The 24,786-nt window shown below is 46.9% G+C and overlaps 2 protein-coding genes across 2 annotated transcripts in view; both read right to left on the bottom strand.

The window, feature by feature from the left end:
• Positions 1 to 3,445: 3,445 nt before the first annotated feature.
• Positions 3,446 to 9,567, bottom strand: LOC8030653 (ATP synthase subunit g, mitochondrial). Its single transcript, XM_002402237.3, has 2 exons — positions 9,497 to 9,567; positions 3,446 to 3,807 (listed from the first exon to the last, which is right to left on the bottom strand). The coding sequence occupies exons 1-2, from the start codon at positions 9,549 to 9,551 to the stop codon at positions 3,494 to 3,496; spliced, it is 369 nt and encodes a 122-aa protein (XP_002402281.2). The 5' UTR covers positions 9,552 to 9,567; the 3' UTR covers positions 3,446 to 3,493.
• A 7,443-nt stretch (positions 9,568 to 17,010) lies between these two features.
• The window catches only part of LOC8030652, a 30,929-nt gene continuing 23,153 nt past the window's right edge, over positions 17,011 to 24,786 (bottom strand). Inside the window, exons 3-4 of the mRNA XM_002402238.4 lie at positions 23,252 to 23,401; positions 17,011 to 21,558 (exon numbers count right to left, since the gene is read on the bottom strand). Coding sequence (XP_002402282.3) covers positions 20,659 to 21,558; positions 23,252 to 23,401 — 1,050 coding nt within the window. The 3' untranslated portion in view covers positions 17,011 to 20,658. The remainder of the gene's footprint in view (positions 21,559 to 23,251; positions 23,402 to 24,786) is intronic.

Here is a 24,786-nt window from a genome sequence, read left to right as displayed (position 1 = left end):
CCTGTATGTATCAATTATATTGTGCGACTTAGTAGAAACCCATCAGAACTTTTAAGAAAGGCAGAAACTGGGGTAGGGCATTTGCTCTCTAGAGGTTTAGCTGTCACGGCAGGCTACATTTGCGTTAAGCACTTCATGTAGCTTACACAGCAGATGCAAGGGCCCCAAAGATATTGAGCGCAGCAATTTAGATTGGTACGATTGTGTAAATTACGGTAGAGACATTGTGACAACATAGGCATTTCAGGTCAGCGACAGACCTACGAAACTGACCCTTTACAACGGTAGAACACAACATAAAATTCATAGAGCCTGTGAAATCATTATAAGAGGACCTGACCATACTAATTAAACACACCCGACTTGTTCAACAGAATTCTGGGCCTTATTTTACCCTGCATGGATGCAGAAACAATCTTACAGTATTATTAGTGCCACCGGTAGTAATGATCAAATTCAGGGAGGATATACTTAATGGTGTGCAACTGATTGATCGACCTCCCAGTTTCAACAAACAAAAGATGATAGAAGGCAAATAAAAGTACCAACCATCAACTTGAGCTGTCAACAACTCCTCTGCCAGGGAAACTGCAGTTTTCAGAAAAGGTAACTCAGCAAGATGGTGTCAGCCAGTTATACAGATGCGCTAATTGCATCATTTGTGGTTGCAAGCTGTGCCACGCATCTGGCGTCTGCCTCACTAACAAGATCAATCAGGTGAGTAGGAAATCTGGTCTCAGTGAAGCATGAGGCAGTTGGCAACGACCGCCGAAGCCATGACGGTGCCAAGTGTACAAAAACAAGATCCGTGCAATATGCGTAGCTTGCACATAAGGGCGCATTTTGTTCACCTGGCCAAGCGGCAATGACAGCGGATAAGGGTGAGGAAGCTGATATCTCCACACACACAGCGAGTTACCCATTAACAGCACATCAAACAATATATGTGTTGTATGGTTGCGTGGCAGCTGAAGTCGACCGCCCTGCTCCAGTACCAATGAAGAACCTTTTTATTCGATCCTCTTCTTCAGACTACAAATGCGACAGTAGCGCCGCCACAAGTCCCATTGTGGGAGACTGCGTTGCCGGCATCTCCATCGACCTCGCCGGCACTGGGATGTCCCCTCATCAGTTCGCCCAGTTCAGTGGCCATGGAACCAAGACGGTCTGCCAGACAGACCTCCAGACCACAAAGATTGCGGGATTTTGTTTTATATTAATGTTCTTGTTTGTAACGTTGTACATAGCATTTCCTTTTTATTCTTGAAGGGGGGAACTGTTGTGGCGGCGCTACTGTCGCATTCATAGTCTGAAGAGGATCGAATAAAAAGGTTGTTCTTCACCGGTACTCGAGCAGGGCGGTCGACTCCAGCTGCCACGGCAGCATACAACAATATGCACTTTAAATGACATCACTAAACTGGTGAAATCATTAACGTTGTTGACTTGCATGCTTCAGTCCTAAGGGAAATGAAGGGACATTCAGTGAACAAAAGGTAAGGGCGGAAACGAGCTGGTGGTGGTTAAACATTTCGACAAAAACCCCGAGACTGGGACAAAAAGGGACGGCCAAACACAAAGTCTCAAAACTTTGTGTTTGTCCATCCCTTTTTGTCCCAGTCTCGGGGTTTTTGTCGAAAGGGAGATTTTTTTTTTTTTTCTTTTCTTTTGCAAACTGCAGTTTTTGAGGTAATAAATGGCATTCTCGATTGCAACCATTCTCAGCTTTCTTATATGGCACCAAATACCATATAAGGCACTTTCGACAAAGCAGAAAAAAAAGGCATCCTCTCCACCCCCTCCCCCTCCCCCCCCTTCCACCCAAAGACTGCGACCCCGCATCTTCAAAAGTGAGAGGAGGATGCACAATTTAATGACTGTCGAGACCTCCACACCAGAAGGGGAGGACCTGGCACTGCAATCGTGCTGTCAAACCCAAGCATGCAGGTCTGCAAAACATATTTTTACTGAGAAATTTGTGGTCAACAAAGCCCACAAATGCACAGAGATGAATGACATCAGCTACCGGAAACGGCCCCATTTGATCAATGAAAATTTCTGAATATCAATCATAACCTTTGAATTAGGTAACATCAAGTTCTGGAACTTTGACACCTGGTTCAGACTGCCAGTGCTATGTTTCAGCGTAGACAGAGCAATCGCTGGTGCGCGATACATTTGTGGAGTGAACAACCACTGTCAAATTTTTTTCTTACAGGACACCCTGCCTTTTGCCTTGATAACGAATTTGGTAACTCATTCCATCAGAAAGAGCATGGTCATTTGATTTCCACCACACACTACTCAAGGTAGACAATGCCGTAATAGAAACGAGACTTCTTCCGCTTACTGACCCCTCAATTGTTTCGGACGAGTCTAGCTTGTCAATGTGGAGCCAACCCTTAAACCATTTAGAACAAGTATAGCTTGTTTGCTTTCTCTAGCTCACACACTCCACCCATTTTGGACAATGCACGCTCGCTCATGGCTTAGTTAGCGGCTCTGCAAATAGATGGCACCACCGACTTCTTCAAAAGTTTGGTGACATTCATTTGTGGCTAGCAATTTGATTTTGAAGACAATTAAGCAGTCGAGGGACAATGATTTCCAAGAACTATACTCAGGAGATAACTGTCTGTAAAAATGAAGTGAACGCTACGGCCGTTCATGCATTCGCACAGCTTGAGCGCAGATGAAAGCTGCACATGCGCACTTTTCCCTTATGGACTGCCACAGAAAGTTCCTCTATTATAAAAATGGTTTAAGGGACATATGCAAAGGAAAAAAACGTTTTTTGTAAACAGCTTAAATGGAAAAAGGATGTTATAAAACGATCTTACAACAAAGAAAAAAAATTTTTAGAGCTATATTTACGGCTCTACACAAATTTGTAGTTGGCGCACGCGGGTGCCGCGGAAAAGTGGCCCTTATTTATCACGTGGTGCTTGCGCTCTTTCGGAAGCTTCCTGTGACCTCTAAAAGTAACTTATTCATCTTTAATTGAAGTATAACAAACAAAACTAGGATTAATAAGTAACTTTTAGAGCCCAAAGGAAACTCCTGAAAAAGAGCAAGCAGACGTGATAGACCTGTGGGCCGGTCAGATGATGGCGGCGGCGGCGCCCCGAAGCAGACAAACTTTCGGCGGCGGCGACAGCGGCGTGGAGAAAGGCGTTGAAGCAGCATCGCACAACGCTCAGCGTGCGGCGGCGGCGACACAGCGAGCGGGCCTACCCCGTGACCAGCGGCGGCTCCCGCGAGCACAAACTACAAATTCGTTTTGCGCCGTAAATATAGCTCTACATTTTTTTTCCTCGTTGTAAATTCATTTTATAATATTCTTTTTCCATCTAGCCTTTTTAAAAAAAAAAGTTTTTTTCCTTTTTAAGTGTCCTTTAAACATACCTTCAAAAACTGTGTCGCTGCAAAAAGACAGGGAGCGAACTCTGCCCTAACTTACACACTTTATTGAAACATGCTGCAAGTGCCGCGCCTAGACCTGGTATCCCACGAGGCTCCTCTTGCCTATGCACTCGCCGACAAAGAACCAGAAGATGACCTCCAGGCCCACGAGGGTGTTGAGCGAGGCCTCCCGCACGGTCAGGTGCCTCCAGGCGCCCGATTTGGCCGAGGAGACCAGGTTGCCAAAGCCACGCATGACCTCCGGCAGCTCCCTGGGCGAGGGCGGCACCATCTCCACCTTGGCATACTTGACGAACGTCTGCAGTCGGGGAGTGGCGCCCTTGATGACGGCGTTGGTCAGGGTAGTGATGGCTTTCGACATGGCTGGTCGTCTGGCGAAGTTCCCTGCAAGGTGGGGCACCAGCATCACCCTTTGTACTCACCAATAGTATGGAACGCGCCTCTGACTGGCATGACTTCAATGTCCAAAAAACTGCTCCCTCCATTTCCACCCCATGACATCATACAAGTGTCGCATTCTCGCCAGCCGTGATCGTGGCAGCGTCACACCAGCGGAAGCAAGTGTGGCAGACGCCTGTTCCGCAGCGGATCACTCTCCTGCTCGACAGTCGACGGAATTTGCAGCAGCCAGGAGTTGGGACACCGCAACGACGGCGACGCTCGCATCTGCTCATGCTCTTTGCCGGAACTTCTAAGACCAACAAACAGGATCACGACATCCGACAGTGTGACACTTTGGCTTCTCCAAGGTCATTCGTTGCCACATGGGGACCACTTTGGATGTATGGGCGAAATAGGATGTTAAACGCACCGGTCAGAGACACGTTTTAGGCACTGTACCTATGCGTTGACATTCCGAACCCCCAACAATAGGCGCTCCCATCGACCACTTAGCCCCGGTATGCCATCGAAGCTAACGGGAATTGCGGCACACAGTTTCTTGGGCTCGGGGCCTCTGGCATTGCAGCTCTGGCTCGTCGTGGAGCAGCCAGCAGCACGAAGGGAGAACGTTCTGAGGGACGCATCCAGCTTTCCGGTTAGTGAACACTTCGCGATCAAACTTCTTTACGACTGACCATTTGAAAATCGTACACTTTGGACGTTGACGGCAGCTGCCAGCGTATAGCACTGCTGTGATTTGAATAAACATGGTGACTGTTTTCAATGTGACTATTGTTTGACTGGCACTTCCAGGGCATAAAGAAGCGTCACGTTGCCAAACCCATTTCCGTGGTCGAGCATCATCTCACAGAGTTGGAGTCCCAAGGCCCAAGCCCACATTGGGAACCCCACGTCACCCCAACTCTTTCACATCGCACTGGGAACAGATGCATTTACGTGATCGCATTGGTTCAACATTGGCGTTGAGGTGTGCAGTACCCACGGTTGAACCCATAAAAGAAATAAGCAATGCCCTTGTCACACTTACAAAGTAAGCTATTCTGCAAGCACTTCTCACCGACCCCAATCGCAGCTGAAATGCCAATTACAGGCTTTGCTCGGTGACACTAATAAGGTAACCCGCCAGTTGCGAAATAAAGAGCCAAAAACAACAGTAAAGTTTTACCAGCCGATAGGGCATCGGTGTTACAAGAGCCTCTGCAAATGACGTACAGCAAATATTTAAGCAGCGTACCCTTGTGCCAGAGGTAACATGTAAAATGTTTACAGTTCAATCTTGCAGATCGAACATTGGAATGTGCTGGAACCCCCGTCTTAGCTCGCCACAAAGGAAGGAAACTGCGGATACCAAAACTACGCCCTTTCATGGTCAAAGACGAATGTGACTTGTCCACTGGCACATAAATAGAAATAATCGACAGGTTTTCTGCACTCCAAAGAAAACAGCTATGCACTGCCGAGCGCTCGTTCTCTGTCTAAACGTAGCACCAGTGGTCCAAACCACATGTTAAAGATTCAGAACTAGCCTTTATCTTATTCAGAAGTTACGAGTAATTTTCTTAAATTTTCAATGTGAAAATGGCGGCTGACGAAGTTTTCTAATAGAGCTAAATGGTGCCAGTTTCCGAAAATAAGCAAGAACGGATGTTTTCATAGAAATTTTCAGAGTCACTTATAACTTTTTATTGAGATAATGGTTAGTTCTAAAATTTTGGCATCTGGTTGAGACTGCTACTGTCACATTTTGGGTGGAGAATGAGCTTTTGACAATGCAGTTTATTTTTCAGTCAAAAAATCCCCGTAAATGTTTTTTTTTTTTTTTTTTTTTTTTTTTTACATTTTGTAGTATGTTTACACTTCTCAGGAGTTTGTGAGCATAAGGATGCACCTCTCTGTGTTCCATTATAGCATAACTTGGCTAAGAGTGGGTGCTGGGCTCCTCCGAGCCCAGGAACGAAGCGATGCATGTGACGGTGCCTCACAGCAACGCCAATTGGCTCGTTGGGACTGTAGCTTTTTCACTTCGACAACTTATGCTGAAACGAAGTAGAGAAAGGCACAATCTCAAACTCTGAACTTCTTGAGACGCGCAAACAAAGTATTCGCAAATCCAGCGACCTATAGGGATTGCCACTATCGGGCAAATATGGTGGTGTTGAACGGGTCGTGCCGTGCCATGCTTCGGCTCAAAGCAGACCACTCGGGTTTCGTCCAGCAAGCATTGAACTCAAAATGGTTTGCCCAGATTTTTATACACTATGTTTCTGCGGTGATGAGTTGGTATAAACGAGCTTCCAGAGACTCAACCTTCTTCAGGAAAGCGATGGAAGGACTGCGGTGCCGAAGAGCGTCGATAAATGCACAATGTCTGGGTCACACAATAGCGTAGGTTGCGTTAGAGCGATGTGGGCAACAGTGTTGCGGAGTTGCTTTCCGGAGTTGGAATGATTCCGGAATTATTCCGCATTTTCGCAACCCCGGAATGGAATGGGAATGGAGTGGCGGCAACATTGAGGGGAATGGAATGGGCATGGAATTAGATGCCTTTAATCTGGAATGGAATGGTCCCGGTTTTTTATTTTTTTTGGGGGGGGGGGGGGGGGGGGGGGGGGGTGAGGGAGGTGTACTTTCAGCTAAACCGAGCCAGTCAGCGAGTCAGTTGCTCAGAAATAAAATGAGCGGGAAATTGCTAGCTTGCGTGAAGCCCTAACATATGTACATAAGCAAAAAAATGCAATACAAAAAACAAGCGTCAAAGCAAAGACCAGGGGGGGGGGAGGGGGGGGTGGCGGTGGCGCCTTTCACGGACGCGCAGGCGACGGGCTTCACTGGTGTCACACGAGAGCTAAACAAGAAACCAATCACCAAGCAAAAGAAACCAAGGGAGCAGTAAAGAAATAAACCGCCATGCACGGCTCCTCATCATCCTTCTGGTATTGATTTTTTTTTTTTTTTTTTGCGACGGCATGGAGAATGCGCACGCGCGTACAGACTGAGATATGGGAGCGGGGAGCGACTCATAACTCGCATAGCTTTGATAACTCGTTGACTCGCACGCCGCCGAAAGATGATCAGTTATTGTTTTCTTATAGTTCGGGGAGCATTTAGCAGGTGGCCAACCCTGCTGCCTTCAACGCTCATTCGCGCACACTCCTTTGAAGTGCGAAATCTGGCTTTGCTTTGCCATTAAAACAAAGCGAGATTAACTTCTCTCTTCTCCTCTTGCACTTTGCTCCGACGCTTGTTTTTTTGTTTGTTATACTATATCTTTATGTGTAGGTCCGCCTTCTACTTGGTCTTTGTTCCGATGCTTGTTTTCTGTGTTATATGTTTTGCATTCAAGTGGGTTAGAGTTACAAGCAAGCTAGCAGATGCTCGCTCATTTTCTTTGACTTTAGTCTCTGCATACCTTGTTTCACCTTCAATGGACCGCTGCAGACATTTCGAGTCACCCCGGGCAATTTAGCACCGTGAGCTTAGTAAGATCAGGGCGTTTTTGAGGCATTTAGACTTTTTTTTTGCAATTGGCTATACCAGGGGGGGCCAAGCTGCGGCTCCCGAGCCGCATGCGGCTCTTCGCGTGTTAGAGTGCGGCTCGCGGCTTCCTCCCCTAGCCCCCCCCCCCCGTCCCCTTCCCCGGTCACATGAGCACTTCCCCAAAACGAGAAATGAAACGCGTTTTAAATCAAAAGACAGGTTGCGGGTTGGCAGTCTTGTGCTACTGCTACCTTACGTACAGTTTGAACTCGGATAGATTGAAAGTCATTCGAGACTCGTTTATTGCTCTCGACAAAAGTTTGCTGCCCCCCCCCCCCCCCCCCCCCCCCCTCCCCCGCGGCTCTTGGAAGTTCCGCGGTTTTGTTTGCGGCTCTTAGGCTGGGCCAGCCTGGCCACCCCTGGGCTATACGTTTGATAATGTCAGTTTTATGCTGCTTATGCTGGAAACATTGTGCACTGTAGCTGTCAGGTGCCAATTTATACGTTTAGGAATTAGAGGAATGGAATGGAACGATTCAGCCATTCCAGGAGTGGGAATGGGCCCAGAGTCCCCCATTCCTAGGAGTTGAAAAGAATTGAATTATCAAAAACTGGAATTCCCGGAATGGAATTGGAATGGAATGGGGGTACCCATTCCGCAACACTGGTGGGCAACCCACTTGTATGACAGTAACAACACAGAAACACCGGAACAGTAGACCGATCTCACCAAGCGTTCAGAGCATACGTGACGCCGCCATAACTTTAGTTCACAGGAGACAAACAACAGTGCACGAGAGGGCTCGTGCTTTACACGCGAAAAGCTCCAGCGACGTTCTCGCACGTGCAGAAAGATTAAAGTTTCCTCGATGCATTGCGGCAGTGGTGGCGTAGTCAAACTAGCCGAGGGTGCCGTTTCCTTCAATTCAGTGTTTTTCCACTAGGTGCCATTTGTTTTGCTGGAGTCGCGAATATGTACCAGTGTGTAGAATGATTCTGTCACAGTCAGATGCTCAGCAAGACCTTTCAGAGAACACTGAACGGAGTACAATTAAGCTTGGCTTCCATGGCACAGAAGATGAGTCAGATTTCATACCGCAATCTTGACGCTCAAGACCGCCTAGATTTCAAAGGTGCTTTGTTCATAACCCTTTTTTGTAATTGCAGGAACTGTACTGCTGCTATCTATGCAGAATACAGGTAGATTTTGTGTGTGGAGGACCCCCTAACACCACAAAAAATACCTTTTGTCCCATCCACAGCACTAGATAATGCTGTCAAATGTATGATTTTATCGATTGGTGTACGATTTTATCGGGTGTTGTTTCAGAAAAACTCGAAACGTGCATGAATGCCTCGGCAGAGGCCTCATGAAGCGTACAAAAAGATTGGGCATGCAGTGGTCGTGAAATGACACAAAAAAACATAAACAACACAACATGAAGATCAAGTTCTGTGTTGTCCTTTTCTTGAACCCCGTTTCAAATTTTTAGACTATAAGAGGACGAAATCCATGCAAGTAATTTCACCTCTATAGTCTCAGGGTCAATGTCACCATTGGGGGTCAACCAAAAAGCCCCTTTTGACAGTGGCCGGATGACCTTGCCCTCCTGTGCTCGTAAAACTATAAAACATTTTTTTGTTGTGGTGTGAACATGGGAGACAAACTTGTTTAGGTACAAACGCACCACACGACCACCGTGACATTATCAAGCTCGGAAAAGATTTTCGCTTTATGCATTAACGTACCCCACTGGCAATGGCAGAGTCAAGGCACTACTTTGGTGATCGAACGGTACAGCACCGTAAACCGAAGTCAAAACTTTTCTAGGCACATCAGAATCAGAAGTCATCTTCGACCACTGGCGACTATTCATAGCGAGAGGAACCATCCCTTTTTGCAGTGAATTTTGTATTAACGCTTAAATAAAGAACACAGTCTGAATTAATAATCCTCAACAATGCAGCGTGATGAAAAATATATTTATTTGTTATTTATTTGTTGGGTCAAGCTAGATGCAAGGGCGGCTTTTCGCGACCATGCAGCGGTAAAGCCCCGAGGCGTTTCCAACGTAATTAAGGAAGACAGTGACCTGTTTGATAACCGGAGCACTTTCACAACTGCATTTCTGAACCCAAAGATTTAAGTCCGTCGGTTTGCTTAGCATATTTGAGGAAATAAAGAAAAACTTACCGCAATCACCGCAAATCCGTTCTTTCGTCCTTCGCAAAAGGGCAATGTGGTGCATACAAGCCCTGCAGAATACTCACAAAAAGAAGCACTCAAGCGTGATGGCGCCACAAAGCAAAACAACCCCGTTTTAAACATATTATGTATTTTTTGTATCTGTAAAACATAAACTTAATAAGTCTAAAAATTTTAACTTTAGCAGTTTTATATTATGAGTGGTTATATAACTAAAACTAAGTAACAGTGCTATATTTTTTTCGGAGTGAAACCGAAACTTCATTTGCTACTTTTTGCACGGAATTACTTTTGATTATATCTTGCTATCACCGTTCATTTTCGTTTATTTTAAATGTGAATAACAATGGAAATCAACATAGAAATCTAAACTCTGAGACATAAAGAAATAAAATAACGTAACTTTCATTGTGCAAGTGTAGTTCATGCCGTTTATCAGTCTCCGATGCCAGTAAGGATTGAATGTTAGTTGTTTTTTTTTCTCGTCAGTGTGACCGTCTTCATTTTTGAGCCATTAGAAGTACTTTCCAGCACTAGCCTTCGTTTAAACGGTTGAAATAAAAAGGGACCCACTTACAGAGTTTCATTGTGGGCAGCGCCATTTTGAGAGCGATACAGAAAAGGGAAAAGGGCTACCAGCCAGTACCAGCGCTTTCCCCCTCGCTGGGTCGTTCATAGGGCCTTAAGGGGTGTCCAAACAGGAGTGAAAGTCCCGGATGAGAGGTTTCGTCGGCGTTGAGTTTATGCAGTGCCTGAACTTCGTTCGCATTTTCTTCCGTTTTAAACTCGCCAACTTAATTAGAGCCACGGGCTTCGATGGCGACAGTCCCTCAATCATCGGGACACCATGGCTCGGTGATAGGGTGCACGAATAACGACAGAAAGCCTAGAATACTGTCCGAGGACCTATGTAGCTTCCATGAAATCCGGCAAGGCCAGTGCGGCTGCTGGAGCTGATGGACCTCATAAATTTTTGCTTGCAATGGGCTTATTTCAACATAGCCGTTTTTTGTAATCAACAAGCGATACACGATATGGGCACCTCAATTAACTTTTGTAAACACCCGGAGCCGCCATCGATCGTTTTTCTGCACTGCTTTTATCCTGCGTGTCCGTGTTCTAATATTTCCTTGTGGATGAACGACGAAGACATTCTAGATGTCCTAATATCGAACTGCAGGAAGCCTCAAAGCAGCCACCTATTATTTTACTATTTGATGGAATATTTTGAGTACTAACCTCCAATTTCTATCGCTGGCGCGTTCGCTGCCGCTGTTCTGCCCATCGCCGCACTGGCGGATGCCGACTCGAAGGAAGAAACATGCCCACTGGGCTCGAAAATGCAAATAGCAACACACGAGACGTGCCCTACAGTGAATATCCAGTGCTTCAAAGCGCCCAATCAACGGAAACAACCCACCAGCGGCACTCCAAGGAGCGGTTTTGCCGGCTCTCTGGTATCGCGCAGGAGATCGCGATTCAGGAAAACCGATAAAACTAACTTTTCAACAATTTCCAGTCATACTCGGCAGCAGAAATGAGCCTTCTACTAAGTGTTGTAGATGACGAAATCGGGTCAATGTTACCACTTCAAGATATCAATATTAAGTTATATAAATTCAGTTAAAAATTTTACACGCTGAAACAACAATTATTACGACAAAACTCGCATGCACCTTGCAGTTGTATGTTTATCAGCAGTACAGCAGTCGGTGCGCGCTCCATTCACAAAATGTTCCGAGCGCAGTCGGGAGGATGGTGTTGAAAAAACGTCTTATCGGTTTACGGACGCAATCCACTGCCGCCGGAGACTGGGGTCATGTGGAAAGCGATGGAGCTTAAAGACACTGCAGCCGCTCTCGCATTGCGGATTCCTTGCAAGCTACACAGGTCCAAAAATGTATACGAAAGAGTCAGACGAAGAGGACGGACAGGACAAACATCTTTCGACTTTCAACACATTGAGGTCTTTATTGCCAGGCCGACGAGCAACGAGCTGCCGAAGATTTGGGGAAAGGGTTAGTGGGAAAGATTAGACCAGCGAGAGAGAGGGGGAGAGAGAAGAAAGGGGGGAAGAGCAAAGAAAAGAGCGAAGGGGGTGGGAAAGGAAGTAAAGGAGGTTGGGGGGCGCTTGGCGTGGACAGGCATCTCGTCCCAAAAACTTTCCGAGTCAACGCCCACCAGTCCGGGCCGTCAAGGTCACCAACTCCGGCCCCAGAAAGTTCATCTCTCTCTCCGAGAGCAGGAGGGGTTCTCTTCTAATACCTGGAATTCCAACTACAGAGTGATGCAGATCGCACGGAACGAAATTTCACACGAAATCCAAGTAATGGAGAGATCGCTGCCAATTTTAATGAAGAGCATCTTCGGGGAACACTTCGCCGCACACCCCTCTTACGTGTTCCTCCACAAGTCCGGGCAAGATCGGCTGGGCACTTCTTGGAGAGTGGTGCTCGCAGCCACAACCAGAGAGAAAAGAGATAATCTGAGCCTCAGGCTGGAGCCGCCGTTGAACCTCTCCGACACAGTCCTTTCGCCGCGCGCGAAGGCACTTCTCTCAAAGGGACCCAAGTTCGCCCCTTACATCGCGCCGACCACAGTAGAACAACTGGCTGCTGTCCATCAGATAGCATCCAAGATTCCTGAGCCTGCCCGACAGGACTTCCTCGGGAACGGCTCCCGGCTGGTCTGGACACACGGCGCGGCCCCTCCAGCAAAACTGGAGTTTCCTGTGGTGGTGGACGAGCTCAGACATTACGGCCTCAAGCTTCTGGAGGCGGACGAGACTGGTGTGTTTGTGCTCATGAACAAGGCCTCCTATGGGGAAAAGGTAGAGTCCGCCCTCAAGAGGAACTTAGTCGAGCTAAAGAAAAGACCGTCCGGCTCCCTTCGCTCGGAAGCAAGGACCATCTGCAAGAACAACCTCACCTCTCTTGTGACCAAAGTCTCAGCTCCCTCAAAGCAGTACTTGTCGGTCTTCTTCACGGCCAAGACCCACAAACCAGAGACCCCCTTCAGGAGCATCGTCACAGAGAGAGGGTGCTGGCAAAAGCCGGTCGCCCTCTTCCTACTGAAACATCTGACGAACATCCCTCTAGATCAACCTTTCCGTGTCGGCAACTCGCAAGAGATCCTTCCAGCTATAGAACTTCTCCACTCTTCAGGGAAAAAAACATTGATGTTCTCTCTCGACATCACAGACATGTATTACAGTCTTGACATCAAAATTCTGGATTCGGTAGAAGCGATCACAAAACAAGGCCCTGTCAATTATTCCAAAACGCGTCCGGCATCTCTCAACACATTCCTGCAGCTCATCGCCGTCTACCTCCGGTCCACCCTCATAGAACACGATGGAAGAATATATACCCAAAAATCCGGCATCTGCATTGGTTCCTGTTTGGCGCCGGCGCTCAGACTTGTTGTGTCCTCTTCTCTGCTTTTGTCCTCGTCTTTGTTGCGCACAAGATTGTATAAGGTGCTCAGCGAGGTCTATCTCTCATTTGTCGACCAAGCCATTAGAACCCAGCTCGACTGCGTGGCACCGGGAACACAATATACAGGTATGTCGATGACTACTTTGTGCTTCACGACTCCGGTGTTTCCGCAGCTACCATCCAGCAGGTCTTTAAGGACAATGCACGGGGCCTAAATTTTACCAGAGAAGACGCCTCAACAGAGGATCTAGTTCCTTGACTTGTGCCTGATCCCCTCGGCGGAGGGCACCTGTTGAAGCTTCCAACAGCGCTCACGGAAGCCTGTGCTGCCATTTTCCAGCAACCACTCCAAGACGGTCAAGACCGGAATAGTAAAAAGTCTGATCTCGTCCTCCCGTTCCAAGTCCTGCCATCACCTCACGGCCTCCAGCCTGGGTGTCCAAATCGGCCGACTGATAAAGGCCGGATATCCCCGCGACCTGCTGTCGGCCACTCTGAAAAGACTAATAACACAAAGGCCCGCTCCCCAAAAACCTGCTCGACCCAAGTTCGTATACCCATCTGATACAACCACAACACCGCGGACCGTCTGAAAGCAGCCGCCCAACGGTTCCACACCGAAGTTGGATTCACATGTCCGTTCAAGCTGGGCACGATGTGCCGCCTCACCAACAACGTCCCGCCCCCGAAGACCGAGTGCTCCAAGAAGCATGTTGCGCCTTCTGTCCCTTGTGCCACCGGTCGGGTGTATTCGGTGCCACTTTCCTGTAGGGCCGAATACATCGGGCAGACAGGGCGCTGCGTCAATGACCGAATACGAGAGCACCAGAGGGAGATCACCAAAGATGAGGCGGACTCGCAACACCCGCTGCTGGTGCACCTCAGGGTATGCGCCCAGTGTTCCCCCACTTTCCCCACCACCCGCGTCCTGGGGGCGCAAAAGAATCGGTACGGGCGGGAAATATTGGAGTTAACGGCCCGAATTGGCGGGCGTTAGCTCGAAAAGTTTTCGGGACGAGATGCCTCTCCATGCCAAGTGCCCCCTAACCTCCCTTACTTCCTTTCCCGTCCCCTTCGCTCTTTTCTTTGCTCTTCCCCCCTTTCTTCTCTCCCCCCCCTCTCTTGCTGGTCTAATCATCCCACTAACCCTTTCCCCAAATCTTCGGCAGCTCGTTGCTCGTCGGCCTGGCAATAAAGACCTCAATGTGTTGAGAGTCGAAAGATGTTTGTCTTGTCCGTCCTCTTTGTCTGATTCTTTCGTATATATTTTTGAATTTATTACCAACACGCTCAATCCAAGTTCTACACAGGTCCTCGGACAGTATTCAACACTTTCTGTCGTTATTCGTGCACCCTATGATCAAGCAATGGTGTCCCGATGACCGGGGGACTGCCGCCATCAAAGCCCGTGGCGTTAATTAAATTTGAGGGTTCAAAATCAAAGAAGAAAGCGCGAACGAAGTTTGGGCACTGCAGACACCCAACACCAACGAAGCCTCTCATCCGGGATTTTCACTCTTTCTAATGACCCAGCGAGGGGGAAAGCGCCGGTAGCCCTTTCCCTTTTCACTCTCGCCCTCTTTCAGTAAAACGGTCTATACACCTTTTCAAGAAACACTCGACCCCAGGGGCAACATACTGCTTTCAAGCCCTGTCACTGGGTTTGAGGCTAGACTCTCACCGGTGTCCCTGCTAACCCTAACCGGGTGGACTGTGATTTCGATAGGCGCAGTTTAAAACACTGCTCGCGGCTAAATTCTCGGCTTTTCCTACCGTATTTTGTGTTTCATGGTGAATGTACTTTCCTGAGGATATTGAAAAAGCATTGACCAAGTTTTAAAAACAAAAAAAGCAACAAAAAAAACTTGTAAACTGTATTTGTTGGGTATGTGCACGACAAAACAAATGCAACTGAAATATTAGTTGTCACATTTTTCTTTTACGGTAAGTTCTGACAGCGGTGCTTGATTAGCCGCGTGACAAATGACAAGGCACTTAGCTGCCGAAAATAATTTATAACAGAAAATAGCCGAAAGGCGTGCATCTTTCACGCTCATAAATAACATGTTTACCGATGGACAGGACACAAACATAATATTTAGCAAGTGTTAACATTCAAGCAATATATTGTATGTACCACACAATGCAGCGCTATCTTAAAATAATTTATTTGAGAAAGATCTCAAATAACACAGTCATACTCAACAACAGTCGCATCTTGACGACAAAGCAGAATCCAAGATGGCTTCATTGTGGGGCACGTTTTGGGGAGAGCTTCCTTTCTTCACACCAGCATCAAGGCAAAGAAACAAACGCGACTGACCCATCTCCCACTCCCACTTAAAGGGGCCCTGCAATCGTATTTAAGCGTCCGCCTTTTTTGCGGTTTCCACGTCTTTAGGGGTTCGGGCAAGCCAGAGGGCACGGAGAGAGTAACTAAATATCAGTGCAACATATTTTAACCGGACGACGCGGAAACCTCCTCCACCGACGAGGGCGACCCGCGGTACCGAAAGCGCGCGAAATGTGACGTTTTTGGTCCTGGGCTTACTACTGGTCAGAGCCGCTAAAAGCTTCTTTTTAGTCGAAATACAAAATATAAGTGGCGTGAAACTTTTCAATTATTTATAAAAGTAGTTTTTGTTCAGTATTTTAGATCAGAAAAGAAACAAATGCAGTTCATAAAGTACGGAAACAAGAAATGACCCGTCGAATTACCCCCCACCAAGCGGTGGAAAAAGCGACGCATACTAGAAAGGAATAGTGGGATCAGGCGCCGACACGGAAAGGTCCCGGATGTATACGGCGGCGCTGCGGTTGTATACCGGCTCGAGGATCCGACCGGTTCCGAGCGTTCCTAAGGCTCTCGGCGCGGGCTTGGCTGGCGATTTAGCCCTTTAGCGGTATGGCAGCGCGAAGTGGCTCCTGTTCTAAACTGATCTTTACCCCGTGTTTGCTGTCGTTTGTGGCCAATGAAGTGTCATGCCGAATTAGTATTTAATCGCGCAGCGAATGCCATGAGAGCCGCTCTGGCTGCCTGCTGCATACAGCCTATCCAGAGCACGCTTCAATGGCGCCCTCTCGCGCCGTCGACTCGGAGTGCGGCAGCCGTGAGCGCTCAATGAGCTCACTACTTCTCCTCTAGTTCACGGCCACTCTCAAGCAACCAAGGACGTCATGAGGTTATTTTTTGCTTGTTTTTGTAATTTTAATTCCCCTATAACTTTTAAAATAAAGGGAATTTCGAGAAAAGAAAAGTTTCACTAAGTTTCTACGTTCAGTGCGCTCAGGCTCGGTGCAAATTAAAAAATAGTAAAAAGTCATTGCAGGGCCCCTTTAAACAACTATTTTTGGAGATGACTGAGAATGACTCTACGCAGATTATCTTTGGGAGGGGGGAGAACTGTTGTCATTGTTTGCAAAACCGCGTCGAGGGCCGTTCGACATCCTACCCTTCCTTTGTTTCTTGGGAATGTCGAGCAGAAACGCTTGAATGGCAGGCACTTATCAGTCCCTTTCTTACAGTGGAAGATAACACAGAAAGGGTATGCAGCACGCACCTAAAAAATTAAGTGGAAACTTTCAAGAGGGGCCAGAAAACATCAAATACAAAACTGCAAAACATAGGTAGAGAATCGCGCTAAGCGGTTCTTCGCAGCCCAAGAGAGTGGCAGAAAATTTCTAGCTGCTAGACTGCGCGAAAGTCGCACCAGCCGCATCAGCATCAGCAACATGGCGGCGGCCTAGGAGCATTTTTCGGAAAGGTGTATACAATTTGATTATTATAAAAGCCAGATCGGGCCCATTGACAAAGAAATAAAGCTGACAAAGTAACTTTTGCGTCACACATCTGAAGCAGACTCTTTATATCTGCTGCCACACATTCAGCAATGAGAAGTTAACTGTTATGATCGGGGTATATACAGAAGGACAGCCTGTCACATTTTTCATTTCTCTGAAGAAATTGTTATAGAGCAGGCACGTAGCCAGGATTTTGTTTCGGGGGGGGGGGGGGGGGGGGGGGGGGCCGCCCATGACAAAATGCTGTATGAGGGGGAGGGGAGAGAGGAGGTTCCAGCAAAATGGAAAATTTCGTGGGGGGGCCCGGGCCCCATGGGCCTCCCCCCTGGCTGCGTGCCTGTTATAGAGCAATGATCAACGAAAGAACTTCATAAGTGCTTATGATTTAAATGAGAACTGAGATAACACTCCCGAAACTGTTATGGGCAAGATTTCGGATTTTTACAAGGGCGATAGAAACTCCATATGCTCGACCAGGCCATGTGCAAAATGTGATAAAGAGTGCAATCATATCATCAAAAAATAAAGATATAGCTAACTCTTGTCCCTCTCTTGATTACGTAAAACAGAGTCAAAACAAAACAAGAAATGTGGTACGATTGGCACATGTGTTCAGGTACTTCTGGCCAGTGAATTTAATTAAAGCTGGCAAGGAGTACTGACATCATGACTCACTATTGTAATATGATACATTTATGCATGTATACCTTGTGGCAGTGAATGGTAAAAAAAGGCTCAAAACGCAAGTTTTGCCAAAGGTAGAAAAAAATTCATATTGATTTAGGCCAAAAGGCTTCTTTGCAGCACTGAAAAAAGAAAAAAAAAGGCAATCTACAGTATCATCTCATAAACAGCCTACAACAACAAATTTATTTTTAATTCATTTTCATATTTATAAAAGATGATGCTCAAAGTGGTGGAACCACATACATAGTATGTAGTTCCATCACATGATTACAAGTCACATTAGCAATGTTTGTCAGAATCCAAGGTACAAGGACCTGCTGAACTATCTTAATCACAGTTAGCGGGAACATGGGAGAGCGTGGCGCCGGGTACCATCAGAGCAATCTAACGGCCAGGAGCGCAACTGCAGCATAGCAGAGGTGTTGCAGAGGCGTCGCAGTTGAGCACCAGGTCCAATAGTACCCGATGCCATGCACTCCAGTATTCCCGCTAAATATGATTAAGATAGTATTACAATTTATTTGACAGATAGGAAAATTTCAAACGATTCAACTCTTCTGAAAGTGCTAGCCTGTAAGGTTTTAAAGGAATTCATTGATTTGTTCTTCCACCTACAACACATTTTAAAAAAATGTTCAAAAAACTCAACAGTCGTACACTAGAATTGTCACTTGTACATTAACTTGGACAACAAAAAAGAGCATAGTATACAGAAACAGCACTCCCGCCAATAAAAAACACACACATGTTGGACCCGAAAAACACTAATGCCACTCAGTTCTTGAGCAATAAATCATGAGCCGAAGTATCGACGCCTTCTCCTTTTTACCATAGCTTGTACAAAAAACCTACCTAAGTGATTTGTATTAATTCTAGGAAAATATTGCTCCTATCCCAAAGGCAGAAAATTAAGTTATGTCTTTTACAAAACTACTTTGCTTTAGAAATCGCAAGATTGTAAGCCAGCAATTCTAAAAGCGTTTGTTCTACAGCAGTCATGACAATATATTTTAAACAAAAAGCTTCCAGACTAATTGCTACACCCCTATGCTAATATGATGGCAACCAACTGAAGACAATGCAACTTTCTCAGAAAGCTAAGTGCGCAAAATGTTTGAAACATGTTTGTTGACAGTAAGCGCAGTATTTCTCATTCATGACAGTATAACATATGCAGAACCTTGTTGCAAGAAATGTTTGTTAAGAGACACAAGGCTCATTGCCAGAAACCAAGATTTAATGTTTTGAAAGGAGTGCTGCAACAAAAAAATGAAAGCCGTTTACAATTCCCTATAACGCCGGATTAGAGCGCAGCTTTTGAGGAGGAGGATGAAAGGGTACTGAGGGATAGGTGACTCCTTGAGGTCACGTAACCTCAGGGGGGTCGTGTGATGTCAGGGGGGTCGTGTGATGTCAGGGGGGTTATGTGACCTCGGGAGGAGGGGGGTCACGTGACCTCAGGGGGTCACGTGACCTCAGGGGTCACGTGACCTCAGAGGTTCACATGACCACGTGATCTCAGGGGTTCACATGACCACGTGATCTCAGGGGGTCACATGACCTTGGGGGGGGGGGGGGGGGGGGGAGAGGGGGGTTCACCTGACCTCGCGGTTACACCGCCGATGGCAACGCTGCTCAAGTTGGAAACGGGCCCCTAAGAGCTGCGCTCTAAAACAAATGTGCCTTGGCTTTCCAAAAAGGAAATAAAAATCTGTATTTCTGTATAAATGGAAGGAGAGGAAGTGACGAGAGGGGACGTCAGAATACCGAGCTGTGGTTGGAATGATTCTTGTGTAGACGCAAAGCTAGCTGCGTTTATGTCTACTTACTCTTTGAATGTGTTCAAATGCCGAACGCCATGAGCCGACATTTGAACACGTTCAAAGAGTAAGTAAAGACAAAGGCACCCCCATTCATTTTAACCAGAGCTCAGTTTTCCGACTTCCCAGCGCGCTCTCGTCTGCTCCTATCCCTCCATGTCTAATTGTATATTTTCCGCCTTATCCTAGCCAGAAAAGTAAAAAAATATTCCAAGCACATTCCTTGTGGATGAAAAGGCTCGCAACAGCCTGCGACGCCGCAATGCTTTCGGATAATGTCTAAAACACTTGTTTCTAGAGGTAGTTTATACAACCAATCCTGATGTCCAAAATCTTGTTTCTAAGTCTCAAAATTCCAAAAGCAAAATGTTCGCCTTTCAATTTCTGAACTTCACAGCTCTCAAACCAGCAAACCAGGGCATTCATACTTCTTTTCTTACGACAATAAGAATGAAACCACCATTTCTTGGGAGAGAGACCTTGGATATTTAAATTATTATTTCCCAGTAAACCTTTCATGGATTTAAAAAGTCGAAATACACTGATCACGCAAAACATTGTGACGAAACTTACAAATTATGTGAATGAGTGCACCTAGCTGATGTGCCATTAGCATTATCTGGCACCCGTTGATGTGCATTGTAACCGATGGTGGCGGTATTAAGCTTTGGGAGATGTTCTCATGGTCATCATTAGGATATGGGAAGTTGTTGTAGAGTAAACTATGAAAGCTGTAGACAATGTCACCGTCACTGTCGACCAGTTACACCCATTCATGGCCTCTGTCTTTCCCACCGGAACTGGAATGTTCCAACGGGACGAAGCTCTACGGCACAAGGCTAGAATTGTGCTAATGTGAGTTAAAGAGCAGACGACAAGTTCGAACTAATGTCCTGTCCGCCTAATTTGCCAGATATCAATCCTATATTGAGTACATCTGAGATGTGAAGGGATGCCAGCTCGGAGCTCACAAACCACCTCTTCATAATCTACAGTAACTGCACTACCTGTGCTTGCAAATCTGGCACACTTTTCCTCGGGCCACATACCAAGAACTTGTAGAATTCATGCGAAAAGTGGTTGCAGCTGTTTTGCATGCCAAAGGTAGCCGAACACATTACTAAGTTGGTGGTAATAGTGTTTTGGCCAACTATCGTAAACGGGGCCACCCATCAAGAGGTCATGCGACTCAAAGTCATTTTACACGAAACGCATTGGGCGCTGGGGGCTCATCTTTAGCCGGAGCACTCCTTCGACAGTGCTAATATCATAGAGTTTTCCAACCAGAGAAAGAACTTGCTAGAAGTGACGCCTCAAATACAAGACATCTGGGCATCTTTGCTGATGACACCAAAAGAAGCGGACAGTTTGTTGGCAATTCAGTGTACCTACGTTGTCGCAAGTACTAGCGCCACGGATAGCCGTTGCACTGTAGCCACGTCCTCTTGTGCCTCTTGCCCATCTTGGGGAACTCCGCGGTGCAGATTGTGCAGCCAAGCCAAGCCAAGCGGACGTGCTGAGCGTAGTTTTCGAAGAACAGCCGGATGCCGTACGAGTCCGTAGCTACATACCGCAGCGACGGAAGAGCCGACACAAGCCGTCGCAAGTCTTCCACGCCGCTTGGCACGTCCACGCGTTGCTTCGTCCGCAGCGTCAGTCGCTCCAGCTTCTCCAAACCAACGGTTGCCACGCACTTCAGAAACGTGGCGCAAGTCTCTTTCCCGTCCAGATGCAGAGAGACCAGTCCTCGGCAAGCGAGCAGCAGCACGGGAAGCGTCGGCTCGTGGAAGAAGCAGCCGACGCGCAGCTCCCTCAACTTTGGGAACCCGCTGCCCAGTGCCGAGTCGTGAAACATGGGGCAGAGGATCAGCGTGAGGGAGACAAGGTTTTGGCAGTGCTCAGCGAGAGTTGGCAGGTGCACGTCACCAAGGCACTTTAGCGTGAGCTCTTCCAGGTCAAACTTGCGAAGCAGCGACACGACGTACTTGCGAAAAGGAGCGGCCATCTCGATGGAAGCCATCAGCGACAGGCGGCGAATCCCACCGAAGTCCGCGACGCTCGACAGAGATTTGGCGAAGGTGGAGCAGACCTCTAGCCGAGTAAGGTTGGTGAAGAGTTTGGAGGCGGTCTCGACGCTGTCACTGCCGGCGTTGGCGTACATCAGGAGTTTGCCGTCGTGTGCCTGTATTGAACGTCCCAGAATCAGTTCCTGGGTCAGGGCAGCGTTCGGCAGTTCTTCGGCGGCTTTGACCGGATTGGACATGATCCCGATGACGTCGTTCATGTCCGTCTGCCACTCTGTGAGCTGGAACGAGTAACCGTTTCGTAAAATGTTTCAATGTTGCACTTGTGGCTTTCGTAACTAGTCACACTCCTGATTGTACGTGCGTGACAACACCGTTACAAGCTCAATACCCTGACGGGTCCGAAAAGATTGAGGCCTGCAGACGGTTTGGTTAAACTGCGCTGCGAAGGATTACAAATAGCGGCACTGAGATTAGAAAGACGACACGACACACAGAGATAAGCGTAAATAAGCGTACACAGCCCTCGTTCCTCACAAACAGGTGCCGGAGAAGGTAATGGCGAGAATCGTCTCTCTCGAAGTCATTGCAAGTCCCTAAATATTGTACATTATGAGAAGACCCAAATGTGGGGCTGGGAAAACATTTTCCAGAATTATACCGTGGCATATGTGCATTGAATCAAGCAGCATGAGAAGAACAGTAAAGTAAGGTAGCACTTGGTGACCTTGTTCTTCTTCAGGTGGTGTCCAAATTATCAGGGATAGGCACTTTAGAACAACATTTAAAAAACTAATCACTGAAAACGCAACTGAAAGAGCTGACAGTTTGCAAAAGGTAACCTTAAGATACTAGTTCACTCAATTTCAGGAAGGATAGCCACTAGGCTTGCTCGAATGTTCTAATAGTAGTTTTTAACCAAGGAAAGGGGACATGGCCTCAACACAGAGGTCTGCTTTAGCTGATGAAGAACTATGGGAGCTTTAATTGAAAAGTAATAAGTGTACTACGATTTCCGACAAGTAATACCACCTCTGTGATGACTCGGGAACTTTCTTTAAATTGGAAATTTGTACAAATTATGAAGGAAACATTCACTCAGCCTCCAAATTATTGTTTTATTCGCTCCCCACCTTTTCAAACGTTTCCAACAGTACCACACAGGGAAAAACTACCGAATGGATGCATCAGATGGCCATAAATTAATAGTTAGAGCAACAAACAACATCTGGAGGCCAAGTGAATGCTTCCTTCAGTTTTCATGCAAATTGGCAAGTTTAAATAAAGTCTTGTGGTGCATATTATGAAATACAAATGCTCGGTTTATCTCTATCCTACGGATAAAGTAGGTACACACAGAAAGGGTTTCCGAGGCATTCTTCGGTGCCTGTAGCGAAAATTGCACTTTTTATTTTTATTTTTCTTGGGTTATATATTAGGTTGTTTCCTTGCAAACTTTGTCCATTTTTAGGCAATGATGGGCACGTCCTGGATTTCTTGTTTTCTCCCAGAAACCGTTGGAATGCAAATGCCCAATGCCGAGCACGCCCAACACAAACACCAATCGCCGTAACGCCAAACTCTGGCGCCCGGCATACGATGTCTGGCCTCCAGCATTCGTGTTCGAACGGTTAGTAGATACCAGAATGGTAGAGACAAAGCCAGCTAGCTTTGCATCTTTCCACTCATTAGTGGAGCGGTAGAATGCCGAACTCACAATTATGGGATTGTGGGTTCAATTCACATTAGGACATGTTTAGAATTTGCATTCTTTCTTCTCAATTTATCCCTCTTCTGTAGAGACTGTCCTCTAAAGTGTGTGTTGCACATTTTGTAACGGCTTCTATAGTGTTTCGTCAACTTTTCTCGGGGATCACGACCCTTCGAAACATGCCGTGTTAAGAAAAATGTAGTACGCAATAGGCTAACACCTCAGTTTCTGCATCGGTACCCCAGGCATCCCCACACCATTACCTTTGGACACATTTCCTGGATCTGCATCGCCACGTCGTCTAGTAGGAAGAGGTTGTCAATGCCGAGGCCGGGGGTTGTCCCAAGCAGTTCCTTGAGTTGACACAGCTTGTCACTAGACGTGTCAAGGTCAGCACCCCGCTCGCCCTCCACCTTGAGCAGTGTTGCCAACCCAAAAATCAAAAACTGTCGCCTGCAAAACGAAAATTTCTCCCAGAAGACAACTAAAAGAACCGCAAAATTTATTACAAATTGGTGAAACAGAGCGCAATAAACGAGGACAGAGAAAGGAGTAGACGAGATGAGCGCCGAACTCGACGTACACTCCGTGGAAGAATATATGTCGGCCGAATTGGCTGGTGTGTAAAGGACGAAGAGCCTGAACGTGCTTCGTCGCTCGGGTGAACCTCAGGCGGCCACCTCCCTTTGCACTGTGGCACGTGCGGTCAATATTTGACAACGTCACGATTCTAGGGAGGGGGCTGATCATATCGCCAGAGAAGTTCTGGAAGTATATAAGGTAAGAACGGAGGGAGAGGACGTAAGCCAATCGTCAGGCTGATTACATAAAAAAGAGTTTGCCTTTCTGAGCACGTGCCAACACGTTTATGGTGCGGTTGGTTCTTTCGGTGCAACTAGTTTCAATAAACGTTGAAGTTCAGCGCTCGTCCTGTCCAGGGTTCAGCAGTATCGCGATACAAAAGTGTCGCAACAGTATTTTAGAAATACATTTTGTACTTATACTTCTGCATCACAATACAAATTTTCAATTACAATGTAGACCGCATATAACGTATGTCACGGGAGTCGCTAAAATCCGCACTATAAGCGGTACCGCGTTATAACCAAAAACATCAATTTTTCAGGCCAAAATACATGCCATGAGACAACCTACCTTTGTAAAATAATTTATATTATGTTAGATAAAAAATAAAGCTTAGTTTGAGGAAAGTCTTTATTTCACCAGACTAGTACAGTTCTCTCTCGAGTGTGTCACACATTTTGAAAGAAATGAGTGACTTTTGCCTGGCGCAGCCTTTTAACGGCGTCGCGGGTTGCGGGCGGACGTTGTGAGCGTTCAGGATTGCTAACCCTAATCACTTTTCTCAGGCGATGAAAACGCGTGAAAATTCGCATCCTTCATACGGTACGCGCCAGTAATACCTTGAACTTGAGCACACGCATGAAATGCGCCAAATAAGAAATCCGGGCGATGTTCGAGGACACAAATGATTAGAAATCACCACTGTAGTCAAAGTAAACAAACACGACGACACGGGCGTTTCTGCCGTCTTAAGAGTGCCGCCACGACATCGCTGCACGAGTAGGTGGATCTTCCCTTCTAGTACGTGCTGGGTTATCATAGCGACACACAAAGAAAATTCACAGTCAAGGATAGCGCTTTTACGCGGAACGATGAGATGAACGCCGTCTGCGACGACGATTACAACCGACGCGACGCCATGTTTGCGGATAGAAGCAGTTGGCCCGCGACCGGCATGCATCGCGCGCGAACACTTCTCCTCGACCTGCGATTG

Source organism: Ixodes scapularis, unplaced genomic scaffold (assembly GCF_016920785.2).
Source record: "Ixodes scapularis isolate PalLabHiFi unplaced genomic scaffold, ASM1692078v2 PGA_scaffold4__175_contigs__length_147842914, whole genome shotgun sequence".
Classification (NCBI taxonomy): Eukaryota; Metazoa; Arthropoda; class Arachnida; order Ixodida; family Ixodidae; genus Ixodes; species Ixodes scapularis.
Note: the sequence above shows the minus strand (reverse complement) of the source record. Positions and strands in the feature narration are given on the sequence as shown.

Excerpts from the sequence above, each read along its gene's own strand:
- LOC8030653 (XM_002402237.3), bottom strand. The coding sequence starts at position 9,551 with ATGCACCACATTGCCCTTTTGCGAAGGACGAAAGAACGGATTTGCGGT. Across the intron at positions 3,808-9,496 it reads ACGGATTTGCGGTGATTGCG|GGAACTTCGCCAGACGACCA; the intron begins GTAAGTTTTTCT and ends CCCACCTTGCAG.